General features: G+C 35.3%; 2 protein-coding genes and 1 pseudogene across 3 annotated transcripts; all 3 read left to right on the top strand.

Moving 5' to 3' along the window:
* The first annotated feature begins 4,870 nt into the window (after positions 1–4,870).
* Positions 4,871–7,041, top strand: LOC118062540 (myb family transcription factor PHL8). Of its 2 annotated transcripts, none has more exons than XM_035076342.2 (6): positions 4,871–5,414; positions 5,515–5,591; positions 5,687–5,744; positions 5,835–5,952; positions 6,050–6,119; positions 6,218–7,041. In XM_035076342.2, exons 1-6 carry the CDS (start codon positions 5,291–5,293, stop codon positions 6,752–6,754), a joined length of 984 nt encoding a protein of 327 aa, XP_034932233.1. In that variant the 5' UTR covers positions 4,871–5,290; the 3' UTR covers positions 6,755–7,041. The 2 variants fall into 2 exon arrangements, with proteins under 2 accessions (XP_034932233.1, XP_034932234.1); XM_035076343.2 differs by having other exon boundaries at positions 4,874–5,414; positions 5,850–5,952.
* A 1,096-nt stretch (positions 7,042–8,137) lies between these two features.
* LOC118062331 ((R)-mandelonitrile lyase-like) lies at positions 8,138–9,357 on the top strand (annotated as a pseudogene).
* Positions 9,358–12,826: 3,469 nt separating this feature from the next.
* On the top strand, positions 12,827–15,096 carry LOC118062539 ((R)-mandelonitrile lyase-like). The gene is made up of 3 exons (XM_035076341.2): positions 12,827–12,985; positions 13,089–13,733; positions 13,875–15,096. Exons 1-3 carry the CDS (start codon positions 12,907–12,909, stop codon positions 14,705–14,707), a joined length of 1,557 nt encoding a protein of 518 aa, XP_034932232.1. The 5' UTR covers positions 12,827–12,906; the 3' UTR covers positions 14,708–15,096.
* Positions 15,097–16,034: the final 938 nt, after the last annotated feature.

The following is a 16,034-nucleotide window of genomic DNA, read 5'->3' as shown; positions in this document are numbered from 1 at the left end:
ATGCAAAGGGCCAAAAACTTAATTCATTCTAATTTCCAAAAATAATAATAACAAACATATTTGGAGGCAAAACAGGTTCGGGTAAAGCCCTACGGCCGAAAAAAGAAGCTCAACAATTAAAGAGGACTGCCCAATACATGAGATCAACCCCAGCCCACTTCAATAAGTTTCCACTTTCCAATCATCTGGACATCTTCCACCGTCAAAGCTGCCACCTACCGCCGTGGCGGCAACCCCCGAGCCATCTACGTTGACATGAGGATGTTGTTGTATTGAAAATATTGGATGCAAGACATGATATACATACATATATATATTGATGATGGAGAATAGCCCGTTATTTTTTATTGAGAAATTAAGATCATTCAAGCCCAAGTTATTAGATTTTATTTATTTTTTATTATTGATTTTGAGTTATGTTATTTTACTAGATTTTTATTAGTTAGTGGTTTTTAAATTCAAATTTGATTTTGATTAGAGTTTTATTATTTGTATGTAATTTTTTTTTTAACATTATCATAAATTTCGAATGGATACAAGAATTATATTGCCCTGGTATTTTACGCAGTTTCAAGAATCAGTGCTCTGGTCCTGGTCCATTTTTTCTCATGTGCTGTGTATGATTAGGCTTTTCTTGTCTTGTGTCAGAATTATTGCATTTTAGGTGAATTTAGAATCTTGTGACAGCTATTATTTCAAACCATCCACAGCAGTCGAGCATCATATATAGTGTTAGGAAAGGCTGGCCTTTTCCATAGAAAACAAATATTGAATTGGAAACTACATTGAACATTGAAGGAGAACTTTACCTCCGAAGTTTGGCCAGTTTCATTGAGAAATTGCTTGCATTTACATAACCTGTTGATTTCAATTAAGCTGCTCAAATATCTTGAATAGCTATAAAATCTCCAACCTTGCATCCTAATTGCTTTTGGTCCTCATATTGACCTGGAAGAGAGCGTGCACTGCCTTCTTGACTTGTTTATGAACCTATCAGAAATACAGAAAGAGTTTGTGTTGTTATTTTCTTTTCTTTTTTTTGGGTATTTTCTTTTGTCAAGTTTAAATTTTCTTTAGCTTCTTGGTAAATCAAGTTGATAGAATTAATTATGCTCTGCTTTATTATCATTTCATTGTGAGTTATGGGGGGTAGCCCCATTAGGATTCTTGTCAATCACCTCACTAAATATATACTAGTCTGTTTTAGACAGTTTACACGTAATTACCCTAATTTAGCATATCGTCTTTATTATTATGAAGCTTTATCTTACTATCTTGGAGTGTGCCTTGTGTATTTTGGGGTGGTAGGTTTTCTTCCTGAACTTGTTCACCCATATGGATCTGTTCTTCAAGCAGTGAGGAGGGTTGTGTTTTTCTGGGTTGAGTCATGTCAAACTGAGACATATTACGTCATTAGATGTAGCTTTTTTATCAGAAATGAGTTAGTCTTGCCTGGATTGTTTGAGGGAATATTTCTACATGATCCCACTTTGTCCCTGTCAATCAAGTCGCGGGGTACTGGACAGGGATTGCTGTGCCTCGTAAAAAAGATTCTAGAAGTAGGACATCACTTAATGAGGCAAGTGTTCGGTGAAGAAAGCAATTATGTCTACCACTAATGAACCATGTGCTTACATTTGGCTTTTGAATGTTTGATTTTACACATTCCCTATTTGCCAGATGTGAGATGGACCTCATTTTTTGTTTTTTTTGTTTACTATTGTGTTCATGTAGATGTAGGCCTAGATAAGAAGTTAAACTTTCTGGAAGTTAAACATGATGCGACAAGTTGATAGTAGTTATGAACAGTGATTTCTTTTTCTTTTTTATTATTCTCTAGTCACTTGACTCCTTAAAAATCTACCTAAGACTGGCTTTTCATTTGTTTATCTAGATCAGTAAACAGTTTTGACGATTCTGTATGGTCATGAACCTAAGTGACTTGCAATTTGAAGATTTGCGGACCATTTCTTCTTTCGAAGCTGGATTATGATGCTGCATATGCTCCAGTGGAAGATTAGTTACTGCGGGTGAAATCTCTTGAAAATGGATGAAAATGAAAGCATGCCACTTTCTTTGTTGTTACACTTGAAATGGTTCCATTCTCTTCGTTTTCCTTCGCCATTCTTGATGCAGTTACAAAAGATGGAATTGCTTCTTTTCACTTCTAAAACAATGAGTCTATGTGCAGTCTGCCGATGAGTGTAAATTACTTGGTTTTGTTTTATCTGTACAGGAAGCCAAAACCTTTTGAAGTTCCGAAAAAAGTGACCTGAACCTTGCAGCAAGAACAATTTCCAGAGGATTTTAGTCTCTCAATGAAGCAGCAATATTCGTGACTGTTTTGAGCATTCAATTATAGAAGATGCCTGCATCATTAATGTATTTCCTTCTTTCTGTGCATGGATTGTTATTTTAACTTCGCATTTCGAGAGTTGCGAGTAGTTAGCTGATTCCTTTCTCTTCATATCAAATGCATATAAAAATGTAAATAGATTAATGACACCTTGCTCATGTCATTTTGGCGTGTGTTTGACATGAAATTGCATCAATATTATATCTAATTTTTTACTTTGCTGGGATGGTGAATCGTTTCCTTTTGTTTCTCTTTTCCTGATTCTTGAGGCCATATTCTTCTCATCTTCTTTCCATGCTATTGGCTTTGTGAGATCTCCTCTCTAATGGGTCCCTTCAAAGAATAATAATCGATGAGAGGCACCTTTGCTTAAATGACTTTTGATTCACCAGACCTTCTCCCACTGACCTAAAAAAATACGGGGCCCGTTTGGCATCATCCCAGAATCTCCTTTACCTGTTGTGGAATAAATTAAAGCAAGAAAGGAGCCTTCAAGTACAGCAGCTGGTTAAAGAGAAAGGTACTTCAATAACTCTTACTTCTTTTCTTGTTTTTCAAACATTCGGGCCACATATCGTAAAAACTTTCTCAACAGTATTTAATCCTCTCTCTGACTACGAACCATGAGACTTGCCACTAAGGAATGAGTAGAGTCTTAGGACAGAAGCAGATGCTTGCTTGGGAAGAACTTGCTGTTAAAATGGACCTACCACTACATTGGATCCACCATATTGGTCTTCTTGTTGAAGTTTTTATAATGGAATGATGGTGGTAGTAAAAATACAATCACGGGACTTTTTCACTCTTTCCTTGCTGTAGTGTGTCCAAAGGCTGTTGATTAAAATGGCAGGCCGAGTCAACTGTTTGAAATCCTTAACTGTAGCAAACAAATATACTATACATGTCTTCTACTCTCTCTGCTAATTAAATAAACATGGTACTGTTGCTATTGTAATTGCATGTTTAAAGTATTGCTTTAGTATCCAATATTCTACACCTTTGAATCCAGGGAAAGCGATTAACGTAGCAAGCTAGACATACTGATTATATGGCACCGATCAGATAGCAGTTCTTTGGCGATCAATCATTGGATTTTGATTCCAGTGATCAAAGCTCTAAACCGCAACCCAAGAAATCCAAATATCGATCTGATTTAATCGACTTTTACGATTTGTTGTTGGCCATTTTGGCTTCCCTTTTTCTTTTTCTTTTTCTTTTTCTTTTTCTTTGTTTTCTTTTATGGGTGAAAATTTCTTTTCCCAGTTTCTGCATGGATATGGACTACAGGCTTAAAGATAACATTCCCTTTGGAGTATATTTCTTTATTTATTGGCAAGAGACTTTTATGCTTAGCAGTCCAGTCCAGGCCAGTAGATTGTTTTCATATTACAGAAGTGTGCTGCAGCCATAAATATGCGGACCTTTTGCCATTTCATTTTGTCTATGCATTTGTGACTTACACAGTCACGTACACTCCGGGAGAGAGAGAGAGACAGAGCCAAATCAACCTTGTTGATTCATGTCAACAAGTAGCACTGGATGGTTGGTTGTGTTGCTTTTGCATCACAACCACCATGAGATGTTGGATCAGTTTCAGATTGTTGGTCGTGTTGCTTTTGTATCACTTCCATTTAAGACTATTGGTTTAGCTGGTTGTTTCCTTTAACATGTCACAACAAGATCGGAACTTTAGTTTTCTTTTTTGTGTTTCAATTTTTTTATATATATAAAAAAGAAAGGAAGTGGTATTAATTAGTAAGGACATGACAGGATTGGCTGTGGAAAGAAGAGGAAAAGATGGGGTCAATCAGTGCACACGAAAACTCAATTTTCTCCAGATGCTTTCTTGATTTTACTCGGATTCCTTTGGATAACTCTGATGCAAGGAAACAAAGATTGTTTGGCTTGAATATACTTAAAAGGGGTTGGTTTTGATGATGGATGGTACATCTCGTGGCATTAGCTGTATGTCGAGCATGAAAGCAGCTGGCCCTGTATATGTATAAGATTCCCCCCTGTGACTTTAAGCAGATAAACTTGCACATTTGTGTCTCTTTTTGGCTCAATTTTTGTTCCCATATAAAAGAGATTGCATTAAGGGGTGATTGCATTTGTATAGTTTATCTGGTCTTCGTTATAACAAGATGGCTGATTTGATTCTCTTTTATAGGGCACTTCTTTATTAGAAAAATGAGGCAAGGTTGGGTCCTAAAATCTAAGGTTAGATTCTTTGATTCCTTCAGCCCTATAAAGAACAAAAAGAATCTGCCAATCACAATACAGCCTGCTCAAAAAAGAAAATAGGAAAAGAGTGTAAAATTAAAAGAGCGACCCATTTGGCTGTCCCTTTCAGTCACCAAAAAGAAATATCCATTATAACAAATTCCCATCAACGTATTTGTTTTTCTTCAAAGCTTCTCAGAGTGTTAGGAAAGTTGCACCCATTATTCATCATGGTGGGGCTGCCTTACTCAGCAGGGAATCAAGCAGAGAGAAAGATAGAGAGGGGAGGTGGGAATACAGGAAGATAAAAACAAACCATACACTTTTCTTCTTTCTCTCCTTTTGAGAGACTCAAATTGAAGTGTGTTGCTTTCTCTGTTTTTGCTGCCTATGAGATTCTCTCCCTCTCCCTCTCCCTCTCCCTCTCCCCTTTCAAGTCAAAGAAGAAAGAAGGAAATTTTTAAAAAAAGAAAAAGTTAGTATGAAATGGGAGGTGGGAGAAAGGAAGAGCCACAGCTCATAGCATATATTCCCTTCCAACATAACCCCACTTATGTTTCCAGATACGGAGTGAGAACATCGGACAGCCCGACTACTCCGAAATTATAAAAGACAATCACACAGCTGCCACAATTTCAAGCATAGCTGAAAAGGATCATAACTCATATTCATGTTTCAGCCTTCCACTTGTCTATCATTCACCAAACAGAAATGGGTCTGCAACATCAAAGTATGAACTTGGTTTTGTCTACTGATGCCAAGCCTAGGCTAAAATGGACTCAAGAACTTCATCAAAGGTTTGTTGAAGCAGTCACTCAACTTGGAGGTGCAGATAGTAAGTATCAAGTATTTCTACGACCTCAGTGACCTTACTTGTCAATCTTTTGTAACGAGCTCAAGGTTTCCTAAACTGTTCTGTGATTATATTTGTGCAGAGGCAACACCAAAGAGTCTGATGAGGGTGATGGGGATTCCTGGACTTACTTTATACCACTTGAAGAGCCATTTACAGGCATTTTCATTTTCTCTCCAGAATGATCAGATCAACCTATGCTATTATAATGCAGAAAAACAAGATTGTGATTTTATGTTTGCTTCTTGATGCAGAAATACAGGCTAGGGAAGAGTCAGCAGTCCCTGATCAGCATTGAAAGCAAGCAAGAAGGTGATTCTAAATTATAAAGAGTCAGATTGATAAACTCTGCATAGTTAGTTTTTCTCATTTATATTCTACCAATGGAGTGTTGTTTTATAGTTCTTTTTGTTGCAGATGACAAAGAGATTCAAAGTAGTGATGATCATTTCAAAGAGTCTGCAGTGACTCGAAGTAGTAGGGGGATCTGCAGTGATGGAAACCACCATCCAATTAACGAGTAATAGTTGACATAATCTCTACCTGCTTTATGATGAAATTCTATAGAGATAACAATAGAAAAGCTTTTTATTTACTCAGAGTGCTATGTTCAACAGAAGCTTTCAGATTGCACAGGCACTCCAAATGCAAATGGAAGTGCAGAGGAAACTTCATGAACAGATTGAGGTAAGACCAAGAAAACAATTCCTTTCTTCAAACCTCTTTCTCAGTCTATTTATCAGAAGATTCAGAACATGCGAATCCGGTTTAAATTTTTATTGCAGGTACAGAGACATTTGCAGCTGAGAATTGAAGCTCAAGGGAAATACTTGCAGACAGTATTGAAGAAAGCACAGGAAACTCTGGCTGGATATAATTCTTCTTCAATGGGTATAGAACTTGCAAAAGCCGAGCTCTGTAGATTAGTCTCAATGGTTAATAGTGGATGTCCAAGTTCTTCAATATCAGAACTGACAGAAACAGGGAGTTCAATCTTAAAAGACATAGAAAGGACACAAATGAGGAATACAGTATGTTCAATGGAAAGCTCCTTGACATCATCTGAGAGTTCTGGAAGAAAGGAAGACATGCAAAAAGAGAATGAGATTCATGACACCAACAAGTCCAATACAGCCTCTGTTGAGCTTCCTTTAATGGATATTCACCCCCAAGAAAACCTATTGGATAATGGTTCAAGTAATCAAGGGAAGAAGAGGAGTGGTAGTATCATATCTGATCGTGTTTCTGTAGAGAAGCCCCTGGCTAGAAGATTGAAAAATGGTGATCAGTTGAGGTTGGGGACGTTTGATTTGAATAGTTAATATCAACACGAGATTGAATCAGCTTCGAGATGAATAGACTTAAAGTCGCAGGGAATTGAACAACTCAATGGGGTGCCTTTGGAGAATCTCAGGACTTTATACTGGAAGGGTTCTTATTAATATAGTCTCTGCAGGAAAGTTACCTGATAGAGTTAAATCTTTGTTTATAAACTATGTATAATTGGTATATGTATGGACCCAAGAACATTTTTAATGTATATCCATATATATAAAAAGATGGTGTAATATATATATTTTGTGAATACATCTCCTGGAAGTTTTTCTAAGACAGTCTCTCTCTTTGTTTTTCTTTTTTAGGTCTAACCATTTAGGGCATCGTTGGCTGTGTTTCATGTAACAATACTAAGTTCTTTCCTGGTTCATTTCAAGGAAAACCATCCACACCACACTTGGAGTCTGGTATCCTCTTGCTGGATTTGAACCCAAGATGACAACGGAGGGCCAGCTACCAACTTTAGCTAAATATTTACACTTAGCAGTTCACTTAATGAAATATCACATGTGCTGTATTCAACATCTATGACTTATAACTCCAATTTTAGGAAATTGACCCAGATTCAACTTTTCAATCAGTTTTGACTGTGAACCATGCTTCTCAGGATCACTCCAGTGATTACTTGGGACTTCCACTATAATTGGCAAGTGAGGGAGAAGGGACGGCCAAAAAGGCATGCATAAAACAATAGAAAAACAAGAACAGCCTAGAGCAAGAAATCATTATTGCTGCAAAATCATTAAACCTCCAACAAAGAATGAATCATTAGCCAAACCATGCGTAAGATTGATTATATTAACGTTCAAGGAACTTCAATAAATTTATTTTCTGGGCCTGAAAACTCAAATCATTAACCAAACCACACAAGTAAATATATGCTGCTAACGTTTCTCCTCCTCCTTAAGCAAGCCCTGGGGAAAGGAAACCGGAAGATCGAGAATGGAGCTTCCACACATTATTCACAGCTATTGTCTTTTCACAGATTTTCTATTTCTATTTTTGTTAAGTTGTCCCGTTCTTTTTCATTGATACAAGGCATGCTACTTAGAGAAACAGGTTCTCTAGTTATGACAGCTTCCATTTAGAAGCCTAAAATTCATGCTAATATCTTCTTTCTCTTTGGTTCATTGTTGAAAAAAATAAGAACAGCCTACAGGAAGAAATCAATATAGCAGCAAAATCATTAAACATCCAACAAAGAATGAATGATTAATCAAACCATTGATTCTAATAGATTAAATCTGTTTCCCTCATCTTAGGCAAAAGCCTACCGTACATGACTTCAGACGTCGCAGAAGTCACCGACTAGTCATTTGATTACGTTGTTGAGGGTGGAGTCTAGAATTGTTTCTAGACCCAATGAGTTGATGAAATTTCAATTTGCTGTCAAACCTGGGTTACTTGAAGCTGGAGTTCTACCTTATATTGGATTTCCTGGGAACATATACAGAGAACAAAGGTTGGAGGGTCTGTGTTTGATAACTGTGGGAAAAGACACTTCGCAGCTGATCTTTTGCAGTCATGCAATCCACATAATATCATAGTTCTTCTGAATGCAACCGTAAAAAACATCATCTTTCATAAAAATAGTAAGCAAAGATCTCTCAATTAAACACTGGTTTTCGTAGATCATAATAGCTATTCTGTAAAAGCAAATGTTTGTTTTTTTGTTTTTCATCTCATAATAATATCCCTTGAAGCTAGTAAGTTGTTATATTTAAATGATGCACGTCAAAGAAACGAGAGCATAGCTCATGGTATTAGGTTCATCAAGAGTTATGCAGCATAAATCAAACTTACGAAGCTTACCTCAACAAGCCTCTGAATTCGGTTCAGCAGGGTGATGTTATTTTGTCAGCAGGAGCATTAGGTAGTCCCCAAATCCTAGTGTTAAGCGGCGGTGGTCCAAAAAACAATCTTGAGAACTCTGGGATCCCACCTTGTGTTAGACTTTGAAGGGGCTGGACAGGAAATGAAAGAAAATTCACGCATTGAAGCAAGCACGAACACAGATTACCAATTTTCTTATGTTCTACAGGTCGAGGGCGTAAAAGAGGACTTCATATTCATACCCGAGGGAGCAAGCGCCCTAACTAGCTTCAATGCATCAACCATAGTCATTGCAAGCAAGATTGCTCTCCCAAAATCAAAAGGAGAGCTGGAATTGAACAACACAGATCCTAGGAAAAAAAACCCTATAGTGGAATTCAATTATCTTGAAAACGAGGTTGACTTGGAAGAAGAGGGTGCTGAGACGGTTCAATTGCTTGAGAAAATAGCGATGTCGATGTCCATTACACGTTTCACGAGTACTCGACCCCAACATAACTCGTCGAGCTCTGGCGAGTTAAGAAATTACTGCAAGCAGAATGTAGGCACCCATTATCACTATCACGGTGGTTGCACAGTTGGATCAGTTGTTGACAAGGATTACAAGGTGCAATGGATAAAAGGATTGAGAGTCATAGATGGCGCAAGTTTTTGGTAATCGCCAGGTACCCTTTTAATGCTGGAACGTTATCAAGGGATAAAGATTCTTGAGGGAAGGGAGATTGCTTCTCCTTTTGCTGCTCAGCCATGTCCATAGCAAATTCTCAGTTTCAGCTATTTATATTATTAAAATTTAATTGCAATTGTGTAGGTTTGATTTTGTTCAACTAGAAATTCAGGAGTTCAATAATTTGCTGTGACAAATAATTTAACATGATCATTGTAAAATTGCTTATAATTAATTTTTTATATATTTTTGAATTTTTTAATATATTATATTAAAAATAATTTTTAAAAATATTTCTCATTAAAAATTATTTTAAAAAATAACCAATATACTTTTAAAAACAACCTTGAACAAAAAAATAATCAAGTGTAGTCCATTTATCTATGTCCACGACTGATGATCTCAAAGACCGACAAACAAAATTAATTTCATGAAATCGATTGTTTTGGTTAAGCCACGTTCTAAGAGAAAATAAGAAAGAAATAAAATAAAAACCAAAATTTAGTTTTTTTTAGAAAATAAAATAATGAATGCGAACACATGATAAATTTCTCTTAAAATGAGGGCTCAAATAATCATGTGTACAAAATTATATATATAAAACGAAGAACAGACATTCTGTTCTTGAGAGTGAGCATTTTCTACTATTTTGTTCCTGTCTTGGCATAATTCGGCCTTGATAACTGCGCAGGCTTTTTGTGTCATGAATGTTTTTTAATTATAATTTAAAAAATAAAAAATGAATTTTTTTCCCAACAAATTAAAAAATTCCCTAAATCTTGTTATAGTCTAATTGGATACTTTTTTCTTGGAGATTCTTCTCAAGCATACAAAACTATCCTGGAGGTAATAACTATACCTAGATATTTAATCCTGTAACTTTTTGTCTATGTTAAGAGAATATTAAAAAAAAATAAAAAAGAGAATTTTTTGTATTACTAAAAAGATAACACCCTGAGAGGCTGAGAGGATGCACCTCGTGATCAACAGCTCCACCCGAATGCGAGTGCTGTGGATTTGTTCGGCCATTAAACTCTTAGAGCCCAAATCAATGATCTCTCGTCTAGTGAACTACTGGGCCGCAAGAGCCCAAGCTTGAGTTGATACGAGCTCTGTTCAGTCCCTTGATGCCTTAGTGATCTTCCTGTCTCGTCATAGTTTTGGACACGTGTCTTTTGTGAGCTTTGTCTTGAGGAAGTGTAATAAACCTGAACCCATCGAAATAATCATTAAAATGTTTAGCGCTGAAAGTAGGGTGTTTGGGAGTGCGGTTATTGTTATTTTTTTAAAATATTTTTTTTATTTTTTAAAAATTATTTTTGAAATCAGCACATCAAAATGATTTGAAAACATTAAAAACATATTAATTCAAAACAAAAAAAAATTTAATTTTTCAAAGCGTTTTTATAAAGCACTTCCAAACAGCCAAGTAATTAGAAACTAGAAGAAAATCCAAGTATGGGTAGACATGTATAAATATGCATGGAATGTCGCATGCAAGAATAAAACATTATAATTATAAAAAGATTTGGAGAAAATAAAGCAATTTACTTTATTGTTCATCCAAATCTATAATATTGTTAAAAAATACTTTTCATTTCCACTTTGTTTTTTTTCTATTTTGATCATCCAACATTATTTGTTTATAATTTTATCTTTTAAAGTTATAATAGCATAGTTTTATATATTGATTTTTTGTTATATGCTTTCACATATATAAAATGTTAATAAATATTTCAATAATAAATAAAAAATTATTTTGCAAAACAGAGGTTATAGTTAAAAAAAAAAAGATATTAAGATACTTTTCATTTCCACTTTGTTTTTTTCTATTTTGATCATCCAACATTATTTGTTTATAATTTTATCTTTTAAAGTTATAATAGCATAGTTTTATATATTGAGGTTTTTTTTGTTATATGCTTTCACATATATAAAATGTTAATAAATATTTCAATAATAAATAAAAAATTAATTTTGCAAAACAGAGGTTATAGTTAAAAAAAAAAAAAGATATTAAGAGAACATGAACCAATATAGAAAGAAACATTTCTCATTTAGAAAACTTCACTTTGGTTTGTAAAGTGTCAACTTGTATATTACTTGCTCCCTATTGTTTTAGTGTGTGTGTGTGTGTGTATATATATATAATGTTTTAAAGTGTTCAGTTAGTCATATTTTGATTATAAAAAAAATTAAAATTAGTTTGAAAAGGTCTATCTTTATAAAAAGAGTTTACTGAAAGTAATGTTGCCATTTAACCATGCAACAAAACGTGAATTATAATTTATGAAGTTTTTTTATTTGTTTTATTTTATATTTTTTAGAGTAACTAGATGATATTTTTATGATTGAAAATTGATTTATTGATCTTATAGTATATTTTTAGGTGTTTTTAATTTACAATAAGTTAAAAAAAAAAAAGGTTTTTGAAGGTCCTAAAAAGCATCATTCTTCTCATTTCATCATGATACCCAAAAATATATTTGTAAAGCCACGTATTGTTTTTCGAGAAAACTTATGGTGCTGAGAGAGTAATTAGTATAATGATAATAGTTATTTTTTGAAACAAACTTAGAAAAGAAGAAGAAGATAAATACAAGTAGAAGAGAGAAACAATTAAATGAACAGAATGATAAAGAGTGGGAAATGCATGCTATTTAGTTCCATTGCCGAAGTCAAATATTATAAGATACTTCAAAGTCGAAAAAAAAAAAGGTGGGGATAAAGCTTGTATTCTATTGCATATAGACAGAAACAGACAGTCCTCCACAGTACCACCACCCCACCACCGACGCCCTCCATTAAGACACCATTTGGCATTGTATTTTTACTTGTGTTTTATTAAATTTTAAATTTTTTTTTTTGCTAAAATTAAGTATGCGGTTTATACTTTTTGGATCATTTTGATGTGCTGATATTAAAAATAATTTTTAAAAAATAAAAAAACATTATTTACATGTATTTCGGTACGAAAAACTATTTGAAAAACAACCACTACCACACTACCAAAACAAAAAGAAAACCCAAAGCACACGTTCCTTTCTATTCTTATCATTTCATAATTTTTTTTCTTGTATTTTTTTTTATATTCAAAATTAACCTTAATAAATAATTAATGCTACCAGTTAAACAGAATTTATAATTGGAGACCAATAAACCAGAAAAACAGATTTTACTATCGATACTATATTAAATCGAAGGCAAATGAACTTAAAAAAAGAGAAATTTATTTGGACTTGAAGAGAAATTTATATAAAAAAGAGAGGCAGGCAACTGATGCTCAAAAACATTATAACTCTATGTTTAAAAAAAATTATATAAATGAGTTATATATATATATATAAAAGACAACAATAACTTTTCACTTACCCTCACCAAAACTATCATATAAATATTATAATATTTAAAATATTAAAAAAAAAATTAAGGGGGCATTTGCCCCCGTTTGTCCTAACGTGGCTCCGCCACAGGAGGCGCCTGATCCAAATATAATAAGTCAACATGTTCCGTAAGTATTGACCACAAGAACCGACAAGCCAAGTCTACTCTTACCAGCATGCTCAAATAACCAAACCAACACGTTAGTCCCAAAGCCATCGAATTAATCCTCTGTCGAGCAAATTGGAAAAACAAAAGATGGAGCTTCTTCATGTACTTCTCGCAGCTTCGTATATTTTACTTGTTAGCTTTTCTCAATCCTCTTCAATGTGTCAAGGTATGTTACGTAACCAAATGAGTAATTCTGTATTATGACAGCTTTCGAGTAGGAGCTAAAACATTATTCTAACAAATGAGAAATCTGCTTCCCCTCGTTGTAGGCAAAACTCTCCCCTACATGACTCCAGATGTCACACAGATCTCTGGAAGGTCATTCGATTACATAATAGTAGGGGGAGGCACCGCTGGTTGCCCCCTGGCAGCAACACTTTCAGAGAGATATTCTGTGCTATTGGTCGAACGAGGAAGCTCACCATATGAAAATCCTTTTGTATTGGACAAAAGGTTCTATGGTTTCCCGTTGTTCCAAACCAATGAATTCTCATCAGTTTCTCAAAGTTTTATCTCCAAGGACGGCGTTTCCAACCTTAGAGGACGAGTTCTTGGAGGATCATCAGCAATAAATGGTGGGTTCTATAGCAGAGCTAGCGATGCTTTTGTTAGAAGAGCTGGATGGGACGAAGAATTGGTCAAGGAATCTTATGAGTGGGTGGAGTCTAAAATAGTTTTTAAACCTGAGTTGACCAAATGGCAATCTGCTGTCAAATTTGGCCTTCTTGAAGCAGGAATTCTACCTTATAATGGGTTCAGCTTGGAGCATGTAGAGGGCACAAAGATGGGAGGGACAGTGTTTGATCACGATGGGAGAAGGCACACCTCTGCTGATCTTTTAGAGACAGGGAACCCAGATAATATCGTAGTTCTTCTGAATGCAACTGTAAAGAATATCATCTTCCATAAAAAAGGTAAGCAAAGATATCTCTAGTTGCTGATTTTAGCAAACTTCAACAGCTATGAACAAACTAAAACTCAAATGACCTCCTATCCGTATATTTGCTTGGACAGTCAATCTATTGGTGCTAGTTAATTCCTTTCATACTACGCAGGTGCTGAAAATGAGAAAACAGTTCACGGTATTAGGTTCATCAAGAGCGATGGCAACGGAAGTCAAACGTATGAAGCTTATCTGAAGCAGCTAGAGAATTCAGGTTCATGGGGTGATGTTATTCTGTCAGCAGGAGCATTAGGGAGCCCCCAGATCCTATTGTTTAGTGGCATCGGACCAAAAAGACACCTGAAGAACTTTGGTATACCACTTGTGCTAGACTTTCCAGAGATTGGACAAGAGATGATAGACAACCCGTCCATATCCGTTTTGGTAGAGTCAGACCCCGAAGTTCAGTTACCCGATCCACCTCAAATCGTGGGCATAGCAGATGACTTCAAATTCATAGTTCAGGGATTAATCCTACCAACAAGCATCAATGCAACAATTATACCAATTTCAATCAAGTTTGCATTTCCAGCGTCCAAAGGGAAGCTGGAATTGAACAGCACTGACCCTAGGCAAAACCCTTCAGTTGAATTCAACTATCTCGCCAAGGAGAAGGACATGAAGGAATGTATCAAGATGGTTCAGATGGTTGAGAGAGTGGCAAGGTCCAAATCCATTGCTGGGTTCCTGGGGAAGGAACACTACAGTAATTCGAAGTCTCCTCGTGAACTGAGAGAGTTCTGCAAGAAGAATGTTAGGACTTTCTATCATTACCATGGTGGTTGCGCTGCTGGATCGGTTGTTGACAATGACTACAGAGTACATGGGGTAAAGCGATTGAGAGTAGTAGATGGATCGACTTTCTTGGAATCACCGGGAACGAACCCAATGGCTACGCTGTTGATGCTAGGAAGGTACCAAGGGATCAAGATTCTCGCGGATTAGAGTAATAATCCACCCTCTCTCTCTCTCAACAAGAAGTTATAATCCAAATTAGAGTAAACAAGCTTACATTGTAATTCACAGATCACCCTACCTTGTCTTTTTATCTCATTTCTCAATGCAGTTTCTTTCTATAACAAGTCTTACATATCTTCGTTTTCAAAGTCATTCCATATTTTTCACACAAGAATATAACATTTTTCCCCTTTGAAGATTTTTTCACAAAAAAGTCGGTGGAATAAAAGAAATGGTTACGGAAGGTAATCAGTTGGTTCAATCTAAAATGTTTTTTATTCCTCAGTTAATTAGATGGCAATTGGATGTCAAACATGGCAAACGGTTCAGCCAGAAACATTTAGAAGGAACAAAGATTAATGGGACAATGTTTGATTAACGTTTGAATAATATTATTGAGACTGTGGTTGTAATTATTTTTTATTTAAAAATATATTAAAATAATATATTTTTTTAATTTTTTAAAAAATTACTTTTAAAATTAGTGTTTTAAAAATACTAAAAAATATTAATTTAAAATAAAACAAAAATTTAATTTTTTTAAAAAATCACTTAAAAAAAAAAAAAAATGAAAGAGAGGACATCGATCTCGTCAGTATTTTTGTAAATGAAACGGTAAAGAATATCATCTTCCATGACAGTGGTTATCTAAGACAGACACCAATAAATAGTTGTTACAAGAGGTTAAAGGCTTGAGCAATCTTTATCGCAAATTTTATCGCTAAGACAATCATTCTCTCCTTCATTCTCGCAAGTTCTCTTCAAATGATGCAGGATAAAGAAAACGAGAGCATGAGGGGTACATAGAAGGACTGGTGGCAGCAAAACTCTAACTTATGAAGCTTAATCCCCAAGTCCTGTTGTTAAGTGTTACGTTTGGAAGTGGTGGACAAGAGATATTGCCAATTTTGATCAAGCTTGCATTTCCAGAATTGAAGGGGAAGCAAGATTTTGAACACCAAAGACCCTACGCAAAAATCCTTCAGTGGAATTCAGTTATCTAGCTGATACTTAAATTGGTTGATAGATTAGCAAGATCCGAGTCTTTTTCTCTGTTGATGGAGAGTGAACTTAGAAAACAGTTGGACCTCCAATCCTGACACCAGCCAAAGCTCTGCATGATGAACGCGAGCACCTTCACCACTATCATGTTGGTTGCTATAGTAGTTGACACATGACAAAGCTTACAAAGTTTATGGAGTAAAGAGATTGAAGGTAATAGATGGTTCTTCTCGGAATTACCAGACGCAAATCAATGGCCACCCTTTTAATGTCAGGCAAGTGTCAAGGCATCAAGATTATACGACAAAGGGAG

The sequence above is a fragment of the Populus alba genome, chromosome 8 (assembly GCF_005239225.2).
Source record: "Populus alba chromosome 8, ASM523922v2, whole genome shotgun sequence".
Classification (NCBI taxonomy): Eukaryota; Viridiplantae; Streptophyta; class Magnoliopsida; order Malpighiales; family Salicaceae; genus Populus; species Populus alba.
Note: the sequence above shows the minus strand (reverse complement) of the source record. Positions and strands in the feature narration are given on the sequence as shown.

Excerpts from the sequence above, each read along its gene's own strand:
- LOC118062540 (XM_035076342.2), top strand. The coding sequence starts at position 5,291 with ATGGGTCTGCAACATCAAAGTATGAACTTGGTTTTGTCTACTGATGCC. Across the intron at positions 5,592-5,686 it reads ACTTGAAGAGCCATTTACAG|AAATACAGGCTAGGGAAGAG; the intron begins GCATTTTCATTT and ends TTCTTGATGCAG. Across the intron at positions 6,120-6,217 it reads AACTTCATGAACAGATTGAG|GTACAGAGACATTTGCAGCT; the intron begins GTAAGACCAAGA and ends TTTTTATTGCAG.
- LOC118062539 (XM_035076341.2), top strand. The coding sequence starts at position 12,907 with ATGGAGCTTCTTCATGTACTTCTCGCAGCTTCGTATATTTTACTTGTT. Across the intron at positions 12,986-13,088 it reads ATCCTCTTCAATGTGTCAAG|GCAAAACTCTCCCCTACATG; the intron begins GTATGTTACGTA and ends CCCTCGTTGTAG. Across the intron at positions 13,734-13,874 it reads TATCATCTTCCATAAAAAAG|GTGCTGAAAATGAGAAAACA; the intron begins GTAAGCAAAGAT and ends CATACTACGCAG.